The 22,777-nt window shown below is 47.4% G+C and overlaps 1 protein-coding gene across 1 annotated transcript in view; it reads right to left on the reverse strand.

Moving 5' to 3' along the window:
* Positions 1-1,764: 1,764 nt before the first annotated feature.
* Positions 1,765-22,777, reverse strand: part of trabd2b (TraB domain containing 2B) — a 98,524-nt gene continuing 77,511 nt past the window's right edge. Inside the window, exons 5-7 of the mRNA XM_064933203.1 lie at positions 5,996-6,092; positions 2,891-3,151; positions 1,765-2,699 (exon numbers count right to left, since the gene is read on the reverse strand). Of these exons, the coding sequence (XP_064789275.1) occupies positions 2,462-2,699; positions 2,891-3,151; positions 5,996-6,092 (596 nt within the window). The 3' untranslated portion in view covers positions 1,765-2,461. The remainder of the gene's footprint in view (positions 2,700-2,890; positions 3,152-5,995; positions 6,093-22,777) is intronic.

Raw genomic sequence — 22,777 nt, forward strand, 5'->3', positions numbered from 1 at the left:
TGAGCTCATTACATCTGGTTTGTGTTTACTATATGGTGGAACATGTTGCAGTCAACCAATGCTCTGTGCGTTAGATTTTTTTAAAAACTATTATGATATCGATTAAGAATGCATATTTTGGAATAGATATGAAGCCTATCTGTGCTCCAATATTTAACTATATGCCTCAATAATTCATCATGATAAACACATTCAATATTGATAAACACATTCAACACGTTCAACAATAATGTCTGTTATTTCTCTGACTTTTCCCATGTTTCCAGTATATACAGGACGACAGAGGTCTAGTATTGTTGGTTTCCGTCCTATAACAGATGGCTCCAGTGCAAGGCTCTGTTAGGTTAATTCAAAACAGCAGGACTCGAGGAACATCCAGCAACAAAATGCACGAGTCATGTGGGTCAACGTGGACTTCGGGAATGACTGAATGTGTGACAATAACTAAATGAAAATTATAATGAATTAATGAATAAATAAATAACATGTTTCATATAAATAGATAGGCGTTTGCCTAGATAAGGGTTGAGGCCATGCATAATATTATATTGTCCCATTGAAAAAATAACGTTTTAATCACCCTGTGTGTTTTGTAGGTGAAACGGTGCTCCCACAATTCAGAAAATGAACTAACCTCTCTTTTTCTTGCATAGGCCAATACTGTATGATTATTGCTCACATTAGGCAATATTAGTCAGAAACCTGTCGCATTGAATTGACCGTTTGAACAAAGAAACAAAGAAAAAACGATATTTTGTTTTATTCTGCACAAAAAACAAACAGACTTTAACAAATCAAATACCAAAGGTAAAAATACATCTACAGAGCGGTAGCCTACTCTGGTAGATGCAGTGTGGAATAGGACTACACTGTAAAACATGTTTTAATACTCTTTGGATCAAAATAAAAAAATATAGTCAACTGGTTACAAGTCAATGAGTCGTTATCTCAACTGAAAAAAAGTAGACTAGTTTTTTAACCAGGCTGCCAACAATAACCAAATTAATTTAACCACTGAAATTGTGTTTCGATTTTTAAATCAAATGATATAGCCCTATGGTGAGATCTACACTGAATTTGATTAGATAAAATAATATGACACCAGTGAAAATACGACAATCCTAGTTTCAATCCGAGTTGATATATATATGTATATGTGTGTGTGTGTGTGTGTGTAAACTAAGCACTTAGCTTTGTGTGAGTTCTTTGAATGGTCAACTCACTGTCACCATTGCCACCTGTTGTAGACTAGCCTGCTGCAGAAAAATAACATATTGTGCTAAAGCCGACACTGTTGGAAATTCTACAAAATATATATATACTGTGACTACATAAATTCTACATAATATATATATACTGTGACTACATAAATTCTACATAATATATATACTGTGACTACATAAAAGCTAACAAGAGCGTTGCTGAAAGTGGTGGGAGTAGCAGAAGTGTCCATGACCATGGAGTCTTAATTGGCTTCATATTGGAGTTTGAACATTTTCTGATTGTTGTTTTTTGTTAAAGCCGCTGTTGCCACCTGGTGGTGAAAGTGGAACCATGCCGTGTAACTTGATGACACTCCCTGCATTCCAATTGGATCCTGTAGAGGGCAGTGAATTCAATTCTTGGAGAATTCCCCTCTAAGTTTTCTGTAGGTCTAAACTCACCTTTACATTAGCGCACCGTGCTTGGAATGGAATACTAACTGGCATTAGTATTGACATGCAGGCCTAGAGAAGTAGGAACTCCAAGAAACTTGAGGGAATTTCCAAAAGTTTATTGTTCCGGGAATCATCAAATGCATGAAAATATACTCTTTGAGAAATAATAAATATACAATATTTCTTTATGAACAAAATGCACAATTTACAAAAACGCCCAATGTGTGCTCCACATCCTATGTCTTTAAGATATCAGACCTTATTACAGAGTTATAGCTGTTATTATAGTGATTAGTATGTCTATTCTCATCATTAATATCAATATTATTCATAATAATAACATTTATTATTATTATTTATCATATTGCTTTCTTGTGATTTTAAGACTTGGCCCCTACTGACAACTTCATAATATGGATGTCGTATATACAGCATCTTCCATTAGTTCTCTGATAGAGACCGTTTATCTATTTGTCATGGGTGAAAGTTATTCCACACATTGTGAGTTTAAATAACTTTTCACAGACTGACCATGTTCCCTTCACAGAAGCCTGAAGACGGACAGCTCTGTCTCAGAAGTCCTTGGTGTGTCTGTCTGTTGCCCTCTACCCTCATATCCATGTCTACATGTTCTATGTTCTGTGTATGTTCCAAGCCCATAGCAGTTCATTTCTACCTCCTGTTCCCATTTGCAGAATCTTTATATGTAGATATTTGTATGTTCTAGGGTTCTTGGCACATAACGGTGCTCAGGTATAGAGACAGTATGAGTTTTTGTCTGTGGAGAGAGCTCCACCATGTGGTCAGGAGGTGAACAGCAGGTGTGAGGCGAGTAACGTTAGTAGGCAGGTGAGGGCGTGGGTGGTGCCGATGGTGTACTGGGCTGAGCTGGGAGTGGGCAGCGCTGAGGGTGAGGACTGGCTGGGGGGTTCCACTGGAGGGTAGAGGCCTGTCCTCCTCCTCTGCTCCTGGTGGGTGAGTAGAGGCTCCACTGTCACATAGCCATTGGTTATCCTCACATTAGGCAGAGGAGTTGTGGTGCTGGAGGGTAGGAGAACAACATCAGTCAGGTTAACAGGAACACTGTGGTAGAGCTTGTTAAGGTCTCTTGCTGTGTGAGTGTCCAGTTTCACTGTCTGCTACCCTTCATTTTATGCTATTTTCTGTTGTCATTGAATGGGTTCAATAAAGACCTAGAAACAGTGTGTGTATTTGTTCTCTTCTTCTCTCACCCGTCACCGATGCGGACCCACAGGTCACTGAAGAGGCGTGGGCGGCCATGGCTGCGGTGGGCCTTCCGGGGGCGCTTATGTCTCCCAAACTCCTCTAGCTGGCTCAGGCTGTCTGGCAGCAGCATGTGGGGTAGCTCCTCATCCTCCAGCTCCTCCAAACCATCCAGGCTACCATCCAGGTCTGAGGGGCTGGTCATCCAGTCATAGGGAGAGGTTTTACCCGCATCGGAGCCCCCATCGCTGGGGTTCTCTGTTGGTTCTCTGTGGAACAGAACACTATATGCTTATTAAATATCATAGCACTATGGTATAGACCTGGCTGTATGTTCCCTTATCACTAGAATAGATGAAAGATAACAGAACAATGTTGGTGAGCAGTTTAAGCATATTATGTCAGATACTTTAGGGAGGTTCTCCTTGTACGCTGTGTGTGAATGTGTTATGGTGTGTGGTTTAAGCATATTATGTCAGATACTTTAGGGAGGTTCTCCTTGTATGCTGTGTGTGAATGTGTTATGGTGTGTGGTTTAAGCATATTATGTCAGATACTTTAGGGAGGTTCTCCTTGTATGCTGTGTGTGAATGTGTTATGGTGTGTGGTTTAAGCATATTATGTCAGATACTTTAGGGAGGTTCTCCTTGTATGCTGTGTGTGAATGTGTTATGGTGTGTGGTTTAAGCATATTATGTCAGATACTTTAGGGAGGTTCTCCTTGTACGCTGTGTGTGAATGTGTTATGGTGTGTGGTTTAAGCATATTATGTCAGATACTTTAGGGAGGTTCTCCTTGTACGCTGTGTGTGAATGTGTTATGGTGTGTGGTTTAACCTCTTGAAACTCTAGGGGCGCTATATCATTTTTGGATAAAAAGACGTGCCCGTTTTAAGCGCAATATTTTGTCACAAAAAGATGCTCGACTATGCATATAATTGGTAGCTTTGGAAAGAAAACACTCTGACGTGTCCAGAACTGCAAAGATATTCTCTGTGCGTGCCCTAGAACGTGAGCTACAGGCAAAACCAAGATGAGAAGGCATCCAGGAAATGAGCAGGATTTTTGAGGCTCCGTTTTCCATTGTCTCCTTATATGGCTGTGAATGCGAGAGGAATGAGTCTGCCCTTTCTGTCGTTTCCCCAAGGTGTCTGCAGCATTGTGACGTATTTGTAGGCATATCATTGGAAGATTGACCATAAGAGACCACATTTACCAGGTGTCCGCCCGGTGTCCTGCGCCGAAATTGGTGCGCAAAACTCAGCTGCAAGTATTTTTCCATGGAATTCAGAGAAGAAAGCATGCTTCCACGAACGATATATCAATGAAGAGATATGTGAAAAAACATCTTTGGTGTGTAGTTTAAGCATATTATGTCAGATACTTTAGGGAGGTTCTCCTTGTACGCTGTGTGTGAATGTGTTATGGTGTGTGGTTTAAGGTGACCTGACCATCACGGTGCTCTCTAGTCTATCTATATGGTCCAAAGGGTTTTGAACTTCAAACAGGGACACAATGCCCTCTGTGCTTGTAAAACGTTGACTAAGTGTCTAAACGAGCCACAAGGGAGGAAGCTGTAACCCATGTGGAGGCCTGTCTGAGCGACATCTGCCCCAACTACCCTGACAACTCAATACCTTAGAAATTCCTCCTTACCATATTTGTTTCATTGAAGTAGTCTCTAATGTAACGGTCGGATAGGTGAAAGTAAGGGTTCTATTACATTGCTTTGATCAACACAATCCTGTGCGAGCAGGAAAGGAGGAAGTTAGAATAGATTTCAAAAGTATTGAAACACGGCCCTACACTAATCCACAAGGAGTTCATTCCTTATCTGTCTTTCCCTATCTGGTTACCGGTAGTTGCCTGTAGGCACAGATATAGGATCAGAAAACCCCAAACCCCATATACCTCAACATCTAGGGGAAACGTCTTCCTACTATGTATATGAAGGGTCATATTGCTTTCCCATCAGTTAACAGCCTGGAGGTTTGACATCATAATGAGACGCCAAGTCCAGACAACACAGTGCTCAGTTCTGTGTTTGCCAGTGTTACACTGACTACAGTGGCTGGCTGCTATAGCCACTCTACACTGAGTCACTTTTTCCATCTGTCATAATATCTCTATTGAGCAGAGAACACGTGGTGCCTCTGGGTTCAGAGGCTCAGTTTAGAGGTTTACACTTGATAAACACCCGACAAGCTTCCTGATGTATTGTGTTGTTGTGTCACCTCATATCAGAGAGCACAACATGCTTTGAGGGGTTTTGTGTTTTTATGTTTCGACCACAGTCAGTCCACTTGTCAGTTTTTGAAACAGAACTGCTGTGGCCTTCAGCTCGGCTGGGGCCTGCTCTGTGTATGAGCCAGGAAGGAACGGGTTGGTTACAGCTGGAATTTACAGTGGGGAAGTGAGTTTGTAAAAGCAGTGGCTGGATGGGAGGTTTTAATGTAGCTCTGTTTTATGCGATTTCCCTTATTGTTTCTAATTTTTCCATTTTCACCCTAGTTCATGTGAGTCTTGTAACCATTAGCGCTGCTATTTTAATGGGCCCAACCTGCCCGGCCCTTGGATCAACCCCCCCCCCCCCAAGTCCTCCTGCTGCCTGCCTGTTCGGGGTGGGAGAGTTCACAGGAGACTGGGGGCTGGTTTGCGTGAGGAGATGCAGCACCCCTCTCCAGGAGGCAAATGGTTGAGGCCTTTCTATGAGGTAGCCATGCCAAGGGGTAGCAAGGAGCGGGCTGGCCCACCTCTCACAGCTGGCGGGGTGAGGGAGTGAGGGTTGGGGGAATCAAAGGATTCCTACTTAGCTGAGCTCTGGTTGTAATGGTGTACTACATGTACTAAAACATGTTTCTACATTTAGCACATCTGTGGGGGTCAATTAGTACATGTCATGTGTTTCTGCTCTAGTTGACTTGGGATTGTAAAGTTATGGGGTAACTTGTGACTGTGTTTGTGAGAGGGCTCATATGAATTAGTGCTCATTGGCCATACACACATGTATCAATGTGTGTGTTTGTGTTAGTGCGTAAACAATACTGTAGTCTGTGTGTGTATGTATTTGGGTTGTAGCCCTGCTGCGTGGGCGGGGTGTGTCTCTGTACTCACTCTGGGATTGGTTCCTGGTAGTGTGATGGTGTGTGCACCACCTCGTAGCCCTCCTGTCTCAGGATGTCCAACACACTGTGGTTCCCCAGGAAGTGACCTAACAGGAAACACAACAGATCAGTTCACATCTCAGATAGGGCCCAGAGTTTTTCCCAATCTCTTCTCTTTAGTAATGATGACAGATTGTTACATGATAGTCTCTAGTCTGAATCAGAGGTCTGAAGAGACATGATAGTCTCTAGTCTGAATCAGAGGTCTGGAGAGACATGATAGTCTCTAGTCTGAATCAGAGGTCTGAAGAGACATGATAGTCTCTAGTCTGAATCAGAGGTCTGAAGAGACATGATAGTCTCTAGTCTGAATCAGAGGTCTGAAGAGACATGATAGTCTCTAGTCTGAATCAGAAGTCTGAAGAGACATGATAGTCTCTAGTCTGAATCAGAGGTCTGAAGAGACATGATAGTCTCTAGTCTGAATCAGAGGTCTGGAGAGACATGATAGTCTCTAGTCTGAATCAGAGGTCTGAAGAGACATGATAGTCTCTAGTCTGAATCAGAGGTCTGGAGAGACATGATAGTCTCTAGTCTGAATCAGAGGTCTGAAGAGACATGATAGTCTCTAGTCTGAATCAGAGGTCTGGAGAGACATGATAGTCTCTAGTCTGAATCAGAGGTCTGGAGAGACATGATAGTCTCTAGTCTGAATCAGAGGTCTGGAGAGACATGATAGTCTCTAGTCTGAATCAGAGGTCTGGAGAGACATGATAGTCTCTAGTCTGAATCAGAGGTCTGAAGAGACATGATAGTCTCTAGTCTGAATCAGAGGTCTGAAGAGACATGATAGTCTCTAGTCTGAATCAGAGGTCTGAAGAGACATGATAGTCTCTAGTCTGAATCAGAGGTCTGGAGAGACATGATAGTCTCTAGTCTGAATCAGAGGTCTGAAGAGACATGATAGTCTCTAGTCTGAATCAGAGGTCTGGAGAGACAGGGTGGCAGTGAGCCTGTTATGGTGGCAGTGAGACCATCCTTAGTTCCTAACACATACTGGCCCTTGATCATTCACTACACTTGTTCCTAATGACCCCATATTGTAGTGCACTCTGCTCCTGGCCTCCTTCCCCAAACCCCCTGTGTGTGTGTGTGATTCCTTCACTCTGACATCAAACAGACATGCCCCAGCCCCACTCTGATGAAAGCTGTTTTATTCCTCTCTACAGATGATAATCCCAGGTGTCACTCAACCCAGCAATAAGGCCTAATGCTCTCTGACATCACCCCCTCCGCACGCTCCTCCAGCTTATTAACAGCACGCTGACAATCTTCAAGCTCCCAAGCTCGCCAGCTTTTTTCAGACCCTCTATTTTATTATTATGATTTTTCTGATCATTCCTGAGGGAGAAAAAAGCGGTACTAGACTTTCTTGGCGGCAGAGTTCAAAGGCTGCGTTGGGATTGGCATGATGAGAGAGGAGAGGCTACCGCAGAGTGTCGGCCAGATCAGACGGCCAGATTACAGCACTCTCCCTCCCCCACAACAGGCCCCTCCAGAGGAGAGAGAGGAGAGAGGAGGGAGGTGGGAGGTGGGGGAGGGGGGGGTCGCAGGAAGACCAAGAAGATCATCAGGGACCTCAGCCACCCGAGCCACAGCCTGTTCTCCCCACTACCATCAGTCAGGCGCGGGCAGTACAGGAGCATCATGGCTAAAACGAAGACTGGCCACCACTACTCCTACCCCCCTCCACTCTGCCTTTCTACTCCTCTCCTCCTCTCTCCTGTCCTCTCCTGTCCCCTCCACAGCTGAAGGCTGCTCCCAGAATGGAAGCAGACAGCTTCAATGACCCCCGTGTCTGTGTAAAGCAGATATTTGATTCATTTCAGCTATGAAGCCCTTTAGTGCTCAGTGAAAAAAGCCCTGTGTATTCCTCCTGTGAGGTCAATCTGTCTGATGTGTCTTGTTTATTTAGTCTCTGTTTGATGTCATACATAAACAGTCTGAACAGAGTTCTTATTGAGGCGTACGGTTACCACAGGCAGAGGAAGTCATTTAGTCTGGTCCGGGGTATGTGTGTGTGTGTGTGTGTGTGTGTGTGGTCATCTCTCTTCCTGGCCACCAGACATCCACAGAGTTAAGGACTGTAGCCAGCAACACACACCTGCTACAGGGGGCCAAGTGTACCCTCCTCCCTGTCTGGTCTGTATCTCTCAGAGGGAATGTTTCTGACTCTAGAGACCATTAGAGGAGCTAGAAAATACATTTCTGATATCTTGCATTTTTCTCTCTTTCTTGATTTGTCAGGGTGCTTTCACGTATCACTTGTATGATCCTGGAGCTGTAGGTACCCTGATCCACGCTATAAAGCATGTGTGAAACGCAAACGATCCCAGGCTGAAACGAATCCTGGACCTGTGTGAGTAACGGTTCCAGAATCCAGGACAAGAGTACCAGGTATTGTGACGCGGCAGCGCGAGTCGCGTTGTAAAGTAGCTAGCTTGTTAACGTTATGTAGAATGTGCATCTCTCAAATCATACCCTGAAACAGTTATTTACAGAAAAACGTATTTTGTGGAATCAAATGTAAAATGCTCAAAACAGGGTTCCAGATTTCATATGTAAAAACCCACACGCACAAACAAACATTCAAACACACCTGCAACACACACAAACACACACATTCAATAGCCACATATTCAGCCTCTTTCTCTCAACATCCCTCTCCCCTCTATAGTAGCGTGTATCTGGTTGCCACCCAGGCTGAGGGCTTTGTGGGCTTGACTCCAGCCGAGTCAGCACCCCATTCCTCCCTCAGCCCGTCCTCGCCTTGCTCCACTCCTCCCTATACCCATCCCTGCACCCTGTCAATATAGTCAAGCGACGCTGAATGGTGAGTGGACACATAGGGATAATCCCTCTACTGTAGAGAGTGATGTGGATAGGGACAGGCCAGTGGGAGAGGGAGGCTGTGCCAGCGTAAGAAGGAGAGAGGGATCCATGCTCTCAGAGCAATGGGCAGGCAGGCAGGCAGGCAGGCTGGCAGGCAGGCAGGCAGGCTGGCTGGTGGACACCTGAGGTGGAGGAGGGGGACGACGGCGTAGACCTCCACACACAGAACACACAGAACGCATGCTGTTCACTGTTACTATGCTGCAAACAAACACAAGCTGTTGCTTCACGGGCTGTGGAACAACAGACCGGGGGAAAAAGGGAGAGGACAAGAGAAGAGAGGGATGAGGAGAGAGACAAAGGGGTGGTGATGAAATGGAAACAAACCACACAAATCTGGACTCCAAGAAAATAAGTTGGCCAAGGAAAATAAGGATGCATTCCTCTACCCTAATTGGAAATATGAGTGCTATCTGATGTATGTGTTCACAACGTGCCAGTGTGTGTGTGTATCGGTGGGTATGCGTGTGTATGCATGTAATCTTGTGTGTGGGCACGTGCATGCGTATGAGTGTGTACCTGCCTCTGTATAAATGCTCAGAGAAGTCCCTGTCTGACTCACTGCCAGAGCACTATCAGCCCCTTCCACAATGTGAGAATGATTCATGTAACAAAGCTTTTAATAACTCTAGCATCCCTGCACTGTAACCCTAGGTGTACATGTATACTTCTACAGTACCAGCTCATCTATAAATCACCTCCCAGCCTTCCAGTCAACAAACCGGGGGAGAGACATTCTATCCGTAGTGCATCTGAACCAGCTGAACCGTGGTGTTGAACAGAGCAGCTCTCGCTTGTAAATCTAAAGGAAGGAATCAGGAAATTCCACCCTGAAGCTCTCAGGCTCTGTTTTAGTAGTGGGATTCATGGGAATCAGGCGTGTTTCCCCTCCTTACCCCTCCTCATCCCTTTCTCCTCCCCTCCTCCCTTTCATAATGATTTCATTTCCTATGCATGCAGCCCAATAAGTGCTTCCACCGGTGGGGTGTGATGACCGATGACCGGGAACGGTCGTGTCCCAGTTCTGGTCCCCTAATGCATCAAGACACCATTGGACATTTTTATATGTATAACATGGAATGATTCCTTGGCTAATAGCACCCTTCTACAACTGTTTATTTAAGACAACACACATCACATCTTGACTACCCCCCGTGGAGTGGTGAGACCAAAGGAATGCCATTACCGGTGGGGTGTGATGACCAATGATTGCAAACGGACGTATCAGGTCCCCTAATGTAGCAAGTCCGAAAAAACATTTATACTTATTTACCCCCTGTAGGTCAACCTCTTTTACATTGCATACTCAGAGACACACAGCCTGACCATGGCATCCTTGGTTCTGCACCACATGGACTATGTCAGGACCACTGTAGGGGCCAGTGATTTTCTGTAGGAACATTTAAAGTGATTCCTGCTGGCATTACATATTTAGACTGTCTGTATGCTCTCATTCTGTCTGCCAGACCCCACAGGCTCCAGTCACTGCTGCCACACTGCTGTGTGTGAACCTCCCCTGGCAGACAGAGACACAGAGAGGGAGGGAGGAGGGAAGGGGCGAGAGAGACTGCGGAAGAAGAGAGATGAAAGAGGGAGGTAAGGCAAGAGAAAAGATCGGGAGGAGGGGGAGACAGGGATTTGCTGGGCTGGGCCTGTGGTGGGGTTAAAACATTTAGTGAAAATTGCCCCCTCAGTTTGTTTTTGTTGCTGACAGCTGAGGTCTTAACTCCTTCTCTGCTAGGACAGGACGGAGGGGGAGGGCAGCTGGCAGGCGTCTGGAGAAAGGCTCCTTTCTTACACACAGACACACAGACAGACATACACACACACATGCTGACGGTAGCTATGCAGTGCATGAATGTGATGGAAGCCATGGCACCCTCATAGACCCCGACTCAAAGCTCTCTTTATCGCTCTCATCTCATTCCTGCTCCAACTTTCATCATGTCATTTCCTCTCCTCCACCCTTCACCCCCCCACCCCCTCTCTATTACAACAAGTCCCTCTGCTACATGTCAGATACATTTGTAGGTCTCAGATCAGCTGATACATAGTAATTAATGACAGACTTTAGACAAATTGTGTAAAAAATTGCAAGTGTAATCGACATTGTGTGTCTGCGTGCATTTGTATGTCCGTGCAATACATGCAATGTGTGCCGGTGTGTGTGACAAAGAGAATGTGTGTGTTTGTATTAGCTAGAGGAGAGTTATGGAGATGGAGTGAGTGTACAAGTGTCAGTGCAATGTGGCGTAGCAGCCATTAGTGCTGAATGAGCTGTAATATGTTGTTCCAGAGGCTAATGAAGCATGTCATCTACAAGCAGACTAATGATCCCTACAGATCTAATTAGAGCTGCCTGGGATCAACACCAGCACACAGGCTAATGCTAAGCTAACACTCCAGGGCCTGAGAGGGACAGAGAGAGGGGCTGAGAGAGGCTACAGGCCTGACAGAGAGAAGGACAGAGATTAGGGGCCTGACAGAGAGAGGGGCTGAGAGAGGACACAGGCCTGCCAGAGGGGCTGAGAGAGGCTACAGGCCTGACAGAGAGAGGGACTGAGAGAGGATACAGGCCTGCCAGAGAGAGGGACTGAGAGAGGATACAGGCCTGACAGAGAGAGGGGCTGAGAGAGGCTACAGGACTGCCAGAGAGAGGGACAGAGGCTACGGGCCTTACAGAGAGAGGGACTGAGAGAGGATACAGGCCTAACAGAGAGAGGGACTGAGAGAGGCTACAGGCCTGACAGAGAGAGGGACTGAGAGAGGATACAGGCCTGACAGAGAGAGGGATTGAGAGAGGATACAGGCCTGACAGAGAGAGGGACTGAGAGAGGATACAGGCCTGACAGAGAGAGGGACTGAGAGAGGCTACAGGCCTGACAGAGAGAGGGACTGAGAGAGGATACAGGCCTGACAGAGAGAGGGACTGAGAGAGGCTACAGGCCTGACAGAAAGAGGGACTGAGAGAGGATACAGGCCTGACAGAGAGAGGGACTGAGAGAGGATACAGGCCTGACAGAGAGAGGGACTGAGAGAGGCTACAGGCCTGACAGAGAGAGGGACTGATAGAGGATACAGGCCTGACAGAGAGAGGGACTGAGAGAGGATACAGGCCTGACAGAAAGAGGGACTGGCACTATGGGCCCAACCTCTAACCTTATACCAGATTCATTATTAGTAGTTATAATGATAACAGGGGATTGTGTCATACATACTGTATGTAGAAAGCTATGGGTCAGGACTCAGGACTGAAAAAATATGTAAGAATGTCAATACTACGTTTGTGACAGGTTGTCATGAATCTGCCTTGCACTGTATAGAGACTGTAAGGAGAGGAGACAGAAAAGTGATGGGGCTCCACACTGGGTCTTCTGCTAATGGGGAGATGACTGATGAAAACATTATGTTTTAATATTGCACCTCTTCAGCTCTGACTTGTAGTGAATCTAATATCAGACAGATCTTATATGAGCACCTGTGTGTGTGTATCTGCCTGTCTACTGTGTGTGAGTGTGTGTATGTGTGTCTGTCTCTGTGTGTCTGTGTATATGAGTGTGTGCGTGTGTGTGTGTCTGTGTGTGTCTGTGTGTTTGTGTGTGTGTGTCTGTGTGTGTGTGTGTGTGTGTGTGTGTGTGTGTGTGTGTGTGTGTGTGTGTGTGTGTGTGTGTGTGTGTGTGTGTGTGTGTGTGTGTGTGTGTGTGTACGTGTGAGTTAAAGATGTATGAGAGTCAAAAAAGGCTGTCTCCCCGCCACAGTCCCAGCTCAGCGACGGGAGACGGGGCCTGTGCATCGTCAGTCTCACGCAGGGGGAGGCAGAGAGGGACACACCAACAGGGTGGGCACTAAGACAGAGGCACCACTGTTAAATGATGCACACCGATACAGTAACACATACCATGCCACACCTGTACAAATACAATACTAAACTATCCGGGGGAGACCACTAGTCGTCTTTCCCTGGTGTCTCCTCCTCTCTCGCTCCATAAAACGTTCCTACTGGGAGGAGGGAAGACAAGGAAAGACAGAGTGAGACAGAGCAGATGGAGTTATGGAGGAGAGAGATAGAGTCAGTGTGATAAAGGGGGATGGAGGCAGACAGGAAAGCAGACAGAGACAGATGGAAGAAGAGAGAGAGGGGAGATGAAAGAGAGAGGGGGAGGCATTGTGACAAAGCAGGCAACATCTAGAGTGCAAGAATACAACTATGGCTTTAACCCACCACTTCACATGCAACTGCAAAACACATCTGTCCAAAACTGAACAATAACCTATTACACACACGTACATAGACACACACACATGCACAGTGCACACACAAAGTCACAAACTTGTATAACAGACAAAAGCAACTTGTCTAAAATACAAATATTAGTATGTATTGTATTACTGTATACATTAATTAACAACTCTCTCGGCCATAAAACTCACTCGCCTCCATCCCCCCTCTCTCTCTCTCTCTCTCACACGCACACACACACACACACACACACACACACACACACACACACACACACACACACACACACACACACACACACTATCTCTCCAGTGAAGTGGTGGCTGGGCTATGGCTGCTGTAGGACATTCCATGGGATGTTTTCAATAAGGGAATGAAGGCAGCATCAAGGAACTAACAAATGGAAACCTGCTGAAACACTGCTCTCTGACTCCAAAACACTGTCACACCAGTTCCTCCTCCTACATGTACGTGCATATTGCTGTGTTATATAGAGAAGGTGTGTGTGTGTGTGTGTGTGTGTGTGTGTGTGTGTGTGTGTGTGTGTGTGTGTGTGTGTGTGTGTGTGTGTGTGTGTGTGTGTGTGTGTGTGTGTGTGTGTGTGTGTGTGTGTGTGTGTGTGTGTGTGTGTGTGTGTGTGTGTTTAACTAGACCTTAGTGGACCAGAAATCCCTGCAAAATAAAGTAAACAAACAAAACACTTGACCAACTGCAGACATTTTGTTGGTCCCCACAAGATCAAATGCTCTTTTTTTGGGGGGTTTAGGGTTAAGGTTAGAATGAGTGTTAGTGTTAGGGTTAGGAGCTAGGGTTAGGTTTAGGAGCTAGGGTTAGGTTTAGGGTTAGGAGCTAGGGTTAGGTTTAGGTTTAGGGTTAGGAACTAGAGTTAGGTTTAGGGTTAGGGTTAGGAGCTATGGTTAGTTTTAGGTTTAGGGTTAGGAGCTAGGGTTAAGTTAAGGGTTAGGAGCTAGGGTTAGTTTTACGTTTAGGGTTAGGGTTAGGAGCTAGGGTTAAGTTAAGGGTTAGAAGCTAGGGTTAGTTTTAGGTTTAGGGTTAGGAGCTAGGGTTAGGTTTAGGGTTAGGGTTAGGAGCTAGGGTTAAGTTAAGGGTTAGGAGCTAGAGTTAGTTTTACGTTTAGGGTTAGGGTTAGGAGCTAGGGTTAGTTTTAGGTTTAGGGTTAGGAGCTAGGGTTAGGTTTAGGGTTAGGGTTAGGAGCTATGGATAGTTTTAGGTTTAGGGTTAGGAGCTAGGGTTAAGTTAAGGGTTAGGAGCTAGGGTTAGTTTTACGTTTAGGGTTAGGGTTAGGAGCTAGGGTTAGTTTTAGGGTTAGGAGCTAGGGTTAGGTTCAGGGTTAAGATTATGGTTAGGTTTCTGGGTTAAGGATAGGATTAGGGTTAAGATTATGGTTGGGGTAGGGGTTAGGTTGAGGGTTAGGGAAAATAGGATTTTGAATGGGACTGAATTGTGTGTCCCCACAAGGTTGTGTGTGTGTGTGTGTGTGTGTGTGTGTGTGTGTGTGTGTGTGTGTGTGTGTGTGTGTGTGTGTGTGTGTGTGTTTGTGTGAGTGTGTGTGTGAGTGTGTGAGTATGCTCAGAACCTCTATCACCTGGTGCTGTGTCAGTCTGTACATGGAAAAGTGAACAACATTCTCTTGGCCAGATCACCAGTATAGTATGCCATACTGAAACAGTCCTTAGAGTACATAACACTAGAGTAAGAGTAGAGAAACAGAAACATTCCAGTAACAGTAACAATACAGCAACAACAACAGTAACAGTAACAGTAACAGTAACAGTACAGTAAAGGTAACAGTAACAGTAACAGTAACATTACAGTAAAAGTAACAGTAACAGTAACAGTAACAGTAACAGTACAGTAAAATTAACAGTAACACTGCATTAACAGTGACACTACAGAAACAGTAACAGTAAAACCACAGTAACAGTAACACTACAGCAACAGTAACAGCAACAGCAACAGTACAGTAAAAGTAACAGTAACACTACAGCAACAGTAACAGTCACAGTAACAGTAACACAACATAAAAACAGTAAAAGTACAAGTCACACCACAGTAACAGTAACACTACTGTAACAGTAACACCACAGTAATATTAACAGTAACACCACAGTAATAGTAACAGTACAGTAACAGTAACACTCCATTAACAGTAACAGTAACACTACATTAACAGTACCAGTAACACTACAGTAACAGTAGCACTACATTAACAGTACCAGTAACACTACATTAACAGTACCAGTAACACTACAGTAACAGTAACAGTTTCACTAATACCGCAGTAACCATAACAGTAACAGTAACACCACAGTAACCATAACAGTAATACTGCAGTAACAGTAACAGTAACACCACAGTACCACTACTGTAACAGTAATAGTAGCACTACAGTGACAGTAACAGTAATATTAACAGTAACAGTAACCGTAACAGTAACACTACAGTACCACTACAGTAACAGTAACACTACAGTAATAGTACAGTAACAGTAATAGTAACAGTAACCGTAACAGTAACACTACAGTACCACTACAGTAACAGTAACAGTAACACTACAGTTACAGTAATTGTAACACTACAGTGACAGTAACAGTAACACTCCAGTACCAGTAATAGTAACACTACAGTGACAGTAATAGTAACAGTACAGTAAGAACAACACTACAGTAACAGTAACACTACAGTAACAGTAAAAGTAACACTAGATTAACAATAACAGTAACAATACAATAGTAACAGCAACACAACAGCAAAAGTGACAGTAACCGTACAGTAAGAGTAAAAATACAGTAACAGTAACAGTAACACTACAGAAACAGCAACAGCAAAAGCAGCAGCAACAGTAAAATTAAAAGTCACACCACAGTAACAGTACAGTAACAGTAACATAACAGTAACCGTAACACTAACACTACAGTAACACTAAAGTAACAGTAACGATACAGTAAAGGTAACAGTAACATAACAGTAACAGTAACACTGCAGTAACAGTAACAGTAACACTACAGTAACACTACATTAACAGTAACAGTAACACTACAGTAACAGAAACAGTAACACTACAGTAACACTACATTAACAGTAACAGTAACACTACAGTAACAGAAACAGTAACACTACAGTAACACTACATTAACAGTAACAGTAACACTGCAGTAACAGTAACACTACAGTAACACTACATTAACAGTAACACTACAGTAACAGAAACAGTAACACTACAGTAACACTACATTAACAGTAACAGTAACACTGCAGTAACAGTAACACTACAGTAACACTACATTAACAGTAACAGTAACACTACAGTAACAGAAACAGTAACAGTAACAATACATAGCAGTAACAGTAACACGCTGGATCATACAGTACCGAACAAAGCACTGGATATATAGAGAGAGGGGGAGGTTCAGACTGTACGAAAATACAGTCTGTCCTAACATACTGTTGATGTACCATAGCCTCAGTGATTCTTTCCTTTGACTAATAGTGTGATTACTTGGTACCCAGCAGAGCAGCGTGTACAGTGAATTGCATAAAGTGGAGCAGCAATGCCCACTTCACTATAACACCACTCTCATGCCAGAAACGTTCCCCCCAACAGGGGGCACCAGAGAGAGTCAGAGAGTATTTATTTTCTGCTTGTTATGTTATGACTCAATGATCCCCACTCTTTTCATAAATAAGCTGTGTATGAAAATGAATAATGCCCTTGAGACGCTATATGTCATTACCCAGAGTCAGACACACACCGTGTACCATGGGGCTGCTAGAGCGTTGGGACTGTGGGGAGATTTTGGCATGAGGGAGAGGGTGTGGGGGGCGGATGCTGTGGCAAGATGAATGGCCTGCCCAAACCACATTATACACACATTGTATAGTTTAATTACCCCCGGAAAAAGCATGGAACAACACAGGTAACTCTAGAAGGCCTTAACCTGAACGTCCGCTCTTTTCCTCCTGTTCTTGTTTTCTTTCTGTAGTTTGGACATGGTTCCTGAAGAACGGCATCCAAGGTAAATGTAGCGGGGGCCATTAATAGTTATCGGCCATATGGAAGGAAGGAGCTCTTATAAACACTAGTTCTCCTCCAGCTCTTCTCTACTCTGATGTGACTGCAGCTGGGAAGATGGAGAGGGTGCCAGAGAAGACCCTGGATGGATGGACCAAGACAGACAGACAGCGACAGAGGAAGACAAACAGACAGAGATGAAACATAGACAGACAGATGGTGGTAGAGAGAGAGTCCCGGTCTGAGTTCCCATAGGCCTCCCCAGTACTATGCTCTATGAATGCATCTATAATGTGCTACGCATGTTTATCAGGCATTAGAACACTTCATAAGTAAAGTGGTAGCAGAAGTTGATGTCAGAAGGTGACTGTGGGATGTTTTGATATCAGCTTCTCTGAGGGCTGCTTCAGGCAGAAACCTAGAGGAAACGTAGGTCTCCACGGCCTGGTGCTCACGTGTATGTACTCCCCGGGTTATCACCCGGTTATGGCCACGCTGCAGCCGTTTCCCATCAGCTCACACTACCTGTCAGCCCTCACACACACACACACGCACGCACGCACGCACGCACGCACGCACGCACACACACACACACACACACACATACACACACACACACACGCACGCACGCACGCACGCACGCACGCACGCACGCACGCACACACACACACACACACACACACACACACACACACACACACACACACACACACACACACACACACACACACACACACACACACACACACACACACACACACACACACACACGCACACACACACACATACATACCGGCCTTTCAGCTGAAGGAACGCAGATGAACAGACAGACAGATGGCCCACTCACAGGTGACTTGGCAGTCTCCTGTTCACCTCTCAGGCACCCAGGAGAGGTCATCACAGGCCATTCACCATACACCAAACCGTCTACACCAACCCTATACCTCCCAGTCCACCCTACACCAATACTACATCAGAGTCTATACCTCCCAGTCCACCCTATACTAGCCCTACATCAGAGTCTTTACCTCCTAGTCCACCCTACACCATTAATACCTCAGAGTCTATACATCCTAGTCCACCCTATACCAGCCCTACATCAGAGTCTATACCTCCCAGTCCACCCTACACCAATACTACATCAGAGTCTTTACCTCCTAGTCCACCCTACACCATTAATACCTCAGAGTCTATACATCCTAGTCCACCCTATACCAGCCCTACATCAGAGTCTATACCTCCGAGTCCCCAACTCCTCCAACTCCTCCACTGAACGCCCTACTCCTCCACTAAACCCCCTACTCCCCCACTAAACCTCCTACTCCCCCACTAAACCCCGTACTCCCCCACTAAACCCCCTACTCCCCAACAAAAACCCTACTCCCCCACTAACCCCCCTACTCCCCCTCTAAACCCCTACTCCCCCACTTAACCCCATACTCCCCCACTAACCCCCCTACTCGCCCACTAAACTCCCTACTCCCCCAATAAACTCCCTACTCCCCCACTAAACCCCTACTCCCCCTCTAAACCCCTATTCCCCCACTGAACCCCCTACTCCTCCACTAAACTCCGTACTTCCCCACTAAACTCCCTACTCCCCCTCTAAACCCCCTACTCCCCCACTGAACCCCCGACTCCCCCACTAACCCCCCTACTCCCCCACTAAACTCCCTACTCCCCCACTAAACTCCCTACTCCCCACTAAAACAACCTACTCTCCCACTAAACCCTACTCACCCTCTAAACCCCTACTCCCCCACTGACCCCCATACTCCTCCACTAAACTCCCTATTCCCCCACTAAAATCCCTACCCCCTCCACTAAACCCCCTACTCCCCCTCTAAACCCCATACTCCCCCACTAAACCACCTACTCCCCCACTGAACCCCCTACTCCTCCACTGAACCCCCTACTCCCCCACTAAACCGCCTACTCCCCAACTAAACCTCCTACTCCCCCACTAAACCCCCTACTCCCTTTCTAAACCCCATACTCCCCCACAAAAGCCCATACTCCCCCACTAAACCCCCTACTCCCCAACTAAACCCCCTACTCCCCAACTAAAGCCCCTACTCCCCCTCTAAACCCCCTACTCACCCTCTAAACCCCTACTCCCTCCCTGAACCCCCTACTCCTCTACTAAACTCCCTACTTCCCCACTAAACTCCCTACTCCCCTTCTAAACCCCCTACTCCCCCACTGAACCCCCTACTCCCCCACTAACCCCTACTCCCCCACTAAACTCCCTACTCCCCCACTAAACTCCCTACTCCCCCACTAAAACTCCGTACTCTCCCACTAACCCCTACTCCCCCTCTAAACCCCCTACTCCCCCACTGACCCCCCGACTCCTCCACTAAACTCCCTATTCCCACACTAAACTCCCTACACCCTCCACTAAACCCCTACTCCCTCACTAAACCCCCTACTCCCCCACTGAACCCCCGACTCCCCCTCTAAAAACCCCCTACTCCCCCACTGAACCCCCTACTCCTCCACTAACCCCCTACTCCCCCACTGACCCCCCTACTCCTCCACTGAACCCCGACTCCCTCCACTAAACCCCTACTCCCTCACTAAACCCCCCTACTCCCCCACTGAACCCCCCTACTCCTCCACTGAACCCCGACTCCCCCTATAAACCCCCTACTCCCCCACTGAACCCCCTACTCCTCCACTAAACCCCCCTACTCCCCCACTAAACCCCCTACTCCCCCACTGACCCCCCTACTCCTCCACTAAACTCCCTACTCCCCCATTAAACTCACTAGTCCCCCACTAAAATCCCTACTCCCTCACTAAAACTCCCTACTCTCCCACTAACCCCTACTCCCCCTCTAAGCCCCTACTCCCCCACTGACCTCCCTACCCCCAAATCCTCCACTAAACCCCCTACTCCCCCACTGAACCCATACTCCTCCACTAAACGCCCTACTCCTCCACTAAACGCCCTACTCCTCCACTAAACCCCCTACTCCCACACTGAACCCCTACTCCTCCTCTAAACCACCTACTCCCCCACTGAACCCCCAACTCCTCCACTAAACCCCCTACTCCCCCACTGAACCCCTACTCCTCCACTAAACCCCCTACTCCCCCACTGAACCCCCTACTCCTCCACTGAACCCCCTACTCCCCCTCTAATCCCACTACTCCCCCACTGAACCCCCTACTCCCCCACTGAACCCTCTACTCCTCCACTGAACCACCTACTCTTCCACTAACCCCCCTACTCCCCCACTAAAACACCCTACTCTCCCACTAACCCCTACTCCCCCTCTAAATCCCCTACTCCCCCACTGACCCCCTACTCCTCCACTAAACCCCCTACTCCCCCACTAAACCCCCTACTCCCCAACTAAAACCCCTACTCCCCCACGAAACCCCCTACTCCGCTTCTAAACCCCCTACTCCCCCACTGAACTCCCTACTCCCCCACTAAACTCCCTACTCCCCCACTAAAACTCCCTACTCTCCCACTAACCCCTACTCCCGCTCTAAACCCCCTACTCCCCCACTGACCCCCCGACTCCTCCACTAAACTCCCTATTCCCACACTAAACTCCCTACCCCTTCCACTAAACCCCGACTCCCCCTCTAAACCCCCTACTCCCTCACTAAACCCCCTACTCCCCCAATGAACCCCCTACTCCTCCACTGAACCCCCGACTCCCCCTCTAAACCCCTACTCCCCCACTGAACCCCCTACTCCTCCACTAAACCCCCTACTCCCCCACTAAACCCCCTACTCCCCCACTGACCCCCCTACTCCTCCACTAAACTCCCTACTCCCCCATTAAACTCCCTAGTCCCCCAGTAAAATCCCTACTCCCCCACTAAAACTCCCTACTCTCCCACTAACCCCTACTCCCCCTCTAAGCCCCTACTCCCCCACTGACCCCCCTAACCCCAACTCCTCCACTAAACCCCCTACTCCCCCACTGAACCCCCTACTCCCCGACTAAAACCCCTACTCCCGCACGAAACCCCCCTCCCCTTCTAAACCCCGTACTCCCCCACTGAAGCCCATACTCCCCCACTAACCCCCCTACTCCACCACTAAACTCCTTACTCCCCCACTGAACCCCCTACTCCTCCATTGAACCCCCTACTTCCCCTCTAACCCCCCTACTCCCCTCTAAAACCCCAAACTCCCCACTGAACCCACTACTCCCCCACTGAACCCCCTACTCCTCCACTAACCCCCCTACTCCCCCACTAAACTCCCTACTCCCCCTCTAAACCCCCTACTCCCTCACTAAACCCCCCTACTCCCCCACTGAACCCACTACTCCTCCACTGAACCCCCCGACTCCCCCTCTAAACCCCTACTCCCCCACTGAACCCCTACTACCCCACTTAACCCCTTACTCCCCCACTAACCCCCCTACTCCCCCACTAAACTCCCTACTCCTCCCCACTTAAACTACCTACTCTCCCACTAACCCCTACTCCCCCTCTAAACTCCCTACTCCCCTTCTAAACCCCCTACTCCCCCACTGAACCCCCTACTCCCCCACTAACCCCCCTACTCCCCCACTAAACTCCCTACTCCCCCACTAAACTCCCTACTCCCCCACTAAAACTCCGTACTCTCCCACTAACCCCTACTCCCCCTCTAAACCCCCTACTCCCCCACTGACCCCCCTACTCCTCCACTAAACTCCCTATTCCCACACTAAACTCCCTACACCCTCCACTAAACCCCTACTCCCTCACTAAACCCCCTACTCCCCCACTGAACCCCCGACTCCCCCTCTAAACCCCCTACTCCCCCACTGAACCCCCTACTCCTCCACTAACCCCCTACTCCCCCACTGACCCCCCTACTCCTCCACTGAACCCCGACTCCCTCCACTAAACCCCTACTCCCTCACTAAACCCCCTACTCCCCCACTGAACCCCCTACTCCTCCACTGAACCCCGACTCCCCCTATAAACCCCCTACTCCCCCACTGAACCCCCTACTCCTCCACTAAACCCCCTACTCCCCCACTAAACCCCCTACTCCCCCACTGACCCCCCTACTCCTCCACTAAACTCCCTACTCCCCCATTAAACTCACTAGTCCCCCACTAAAATCCCTACTCCCTCACTAAAACTCCCTACTCTCCCACTAACCCCTACTCCCCCTTTAAGCCCCTACTCCCCCACTGACCTCCCTACCCCCAAATCCTCCACTAAACCCCCTACTCCCCCACTGAACCCATACTCCTCCACTAAACGCCCTACTCCTCCACTAAACGCCCTACTCCTCCACTAAACCCCCTACTCCCACACTGAACCCCTACTCCTCCTCTAAACCACCTACTCCCCCACTGAACCCCCAACTCCTCCACTAAACCCCCTACTCCCCCACTGAACCCCTACTCCTCCACTAAACCCCCCTACTCCCCCACTGAACCCCCTACTCCTCCACTGAACCCCCTACTCCCCCTCTAATCCCCCTACTCCCCCACTGAACCCCCCTACTCCCCCACTGAACCCTCTACTCCTCCACTGAACCACCTACTCTTCCACTAACCCCCCTACTCCCCCACTAAAACACCCTACTCTCCCACTAA

The sequence above is a fragment of the Oncorhynchus masou genome, chromosome 24, assembly GCF_036934945.1.
Source record: "Oncorhynchus masou masou isolate Uvic2021 chromosome 24, UVic_Omas_1.1, whole genome shotgun sequence".
NCBI lineage: Eukaryota > Metazoa > Chordata > Actinopteri > Salmoniformes > Salmonidae > Oncorhynchus > Oncorhynchus masou.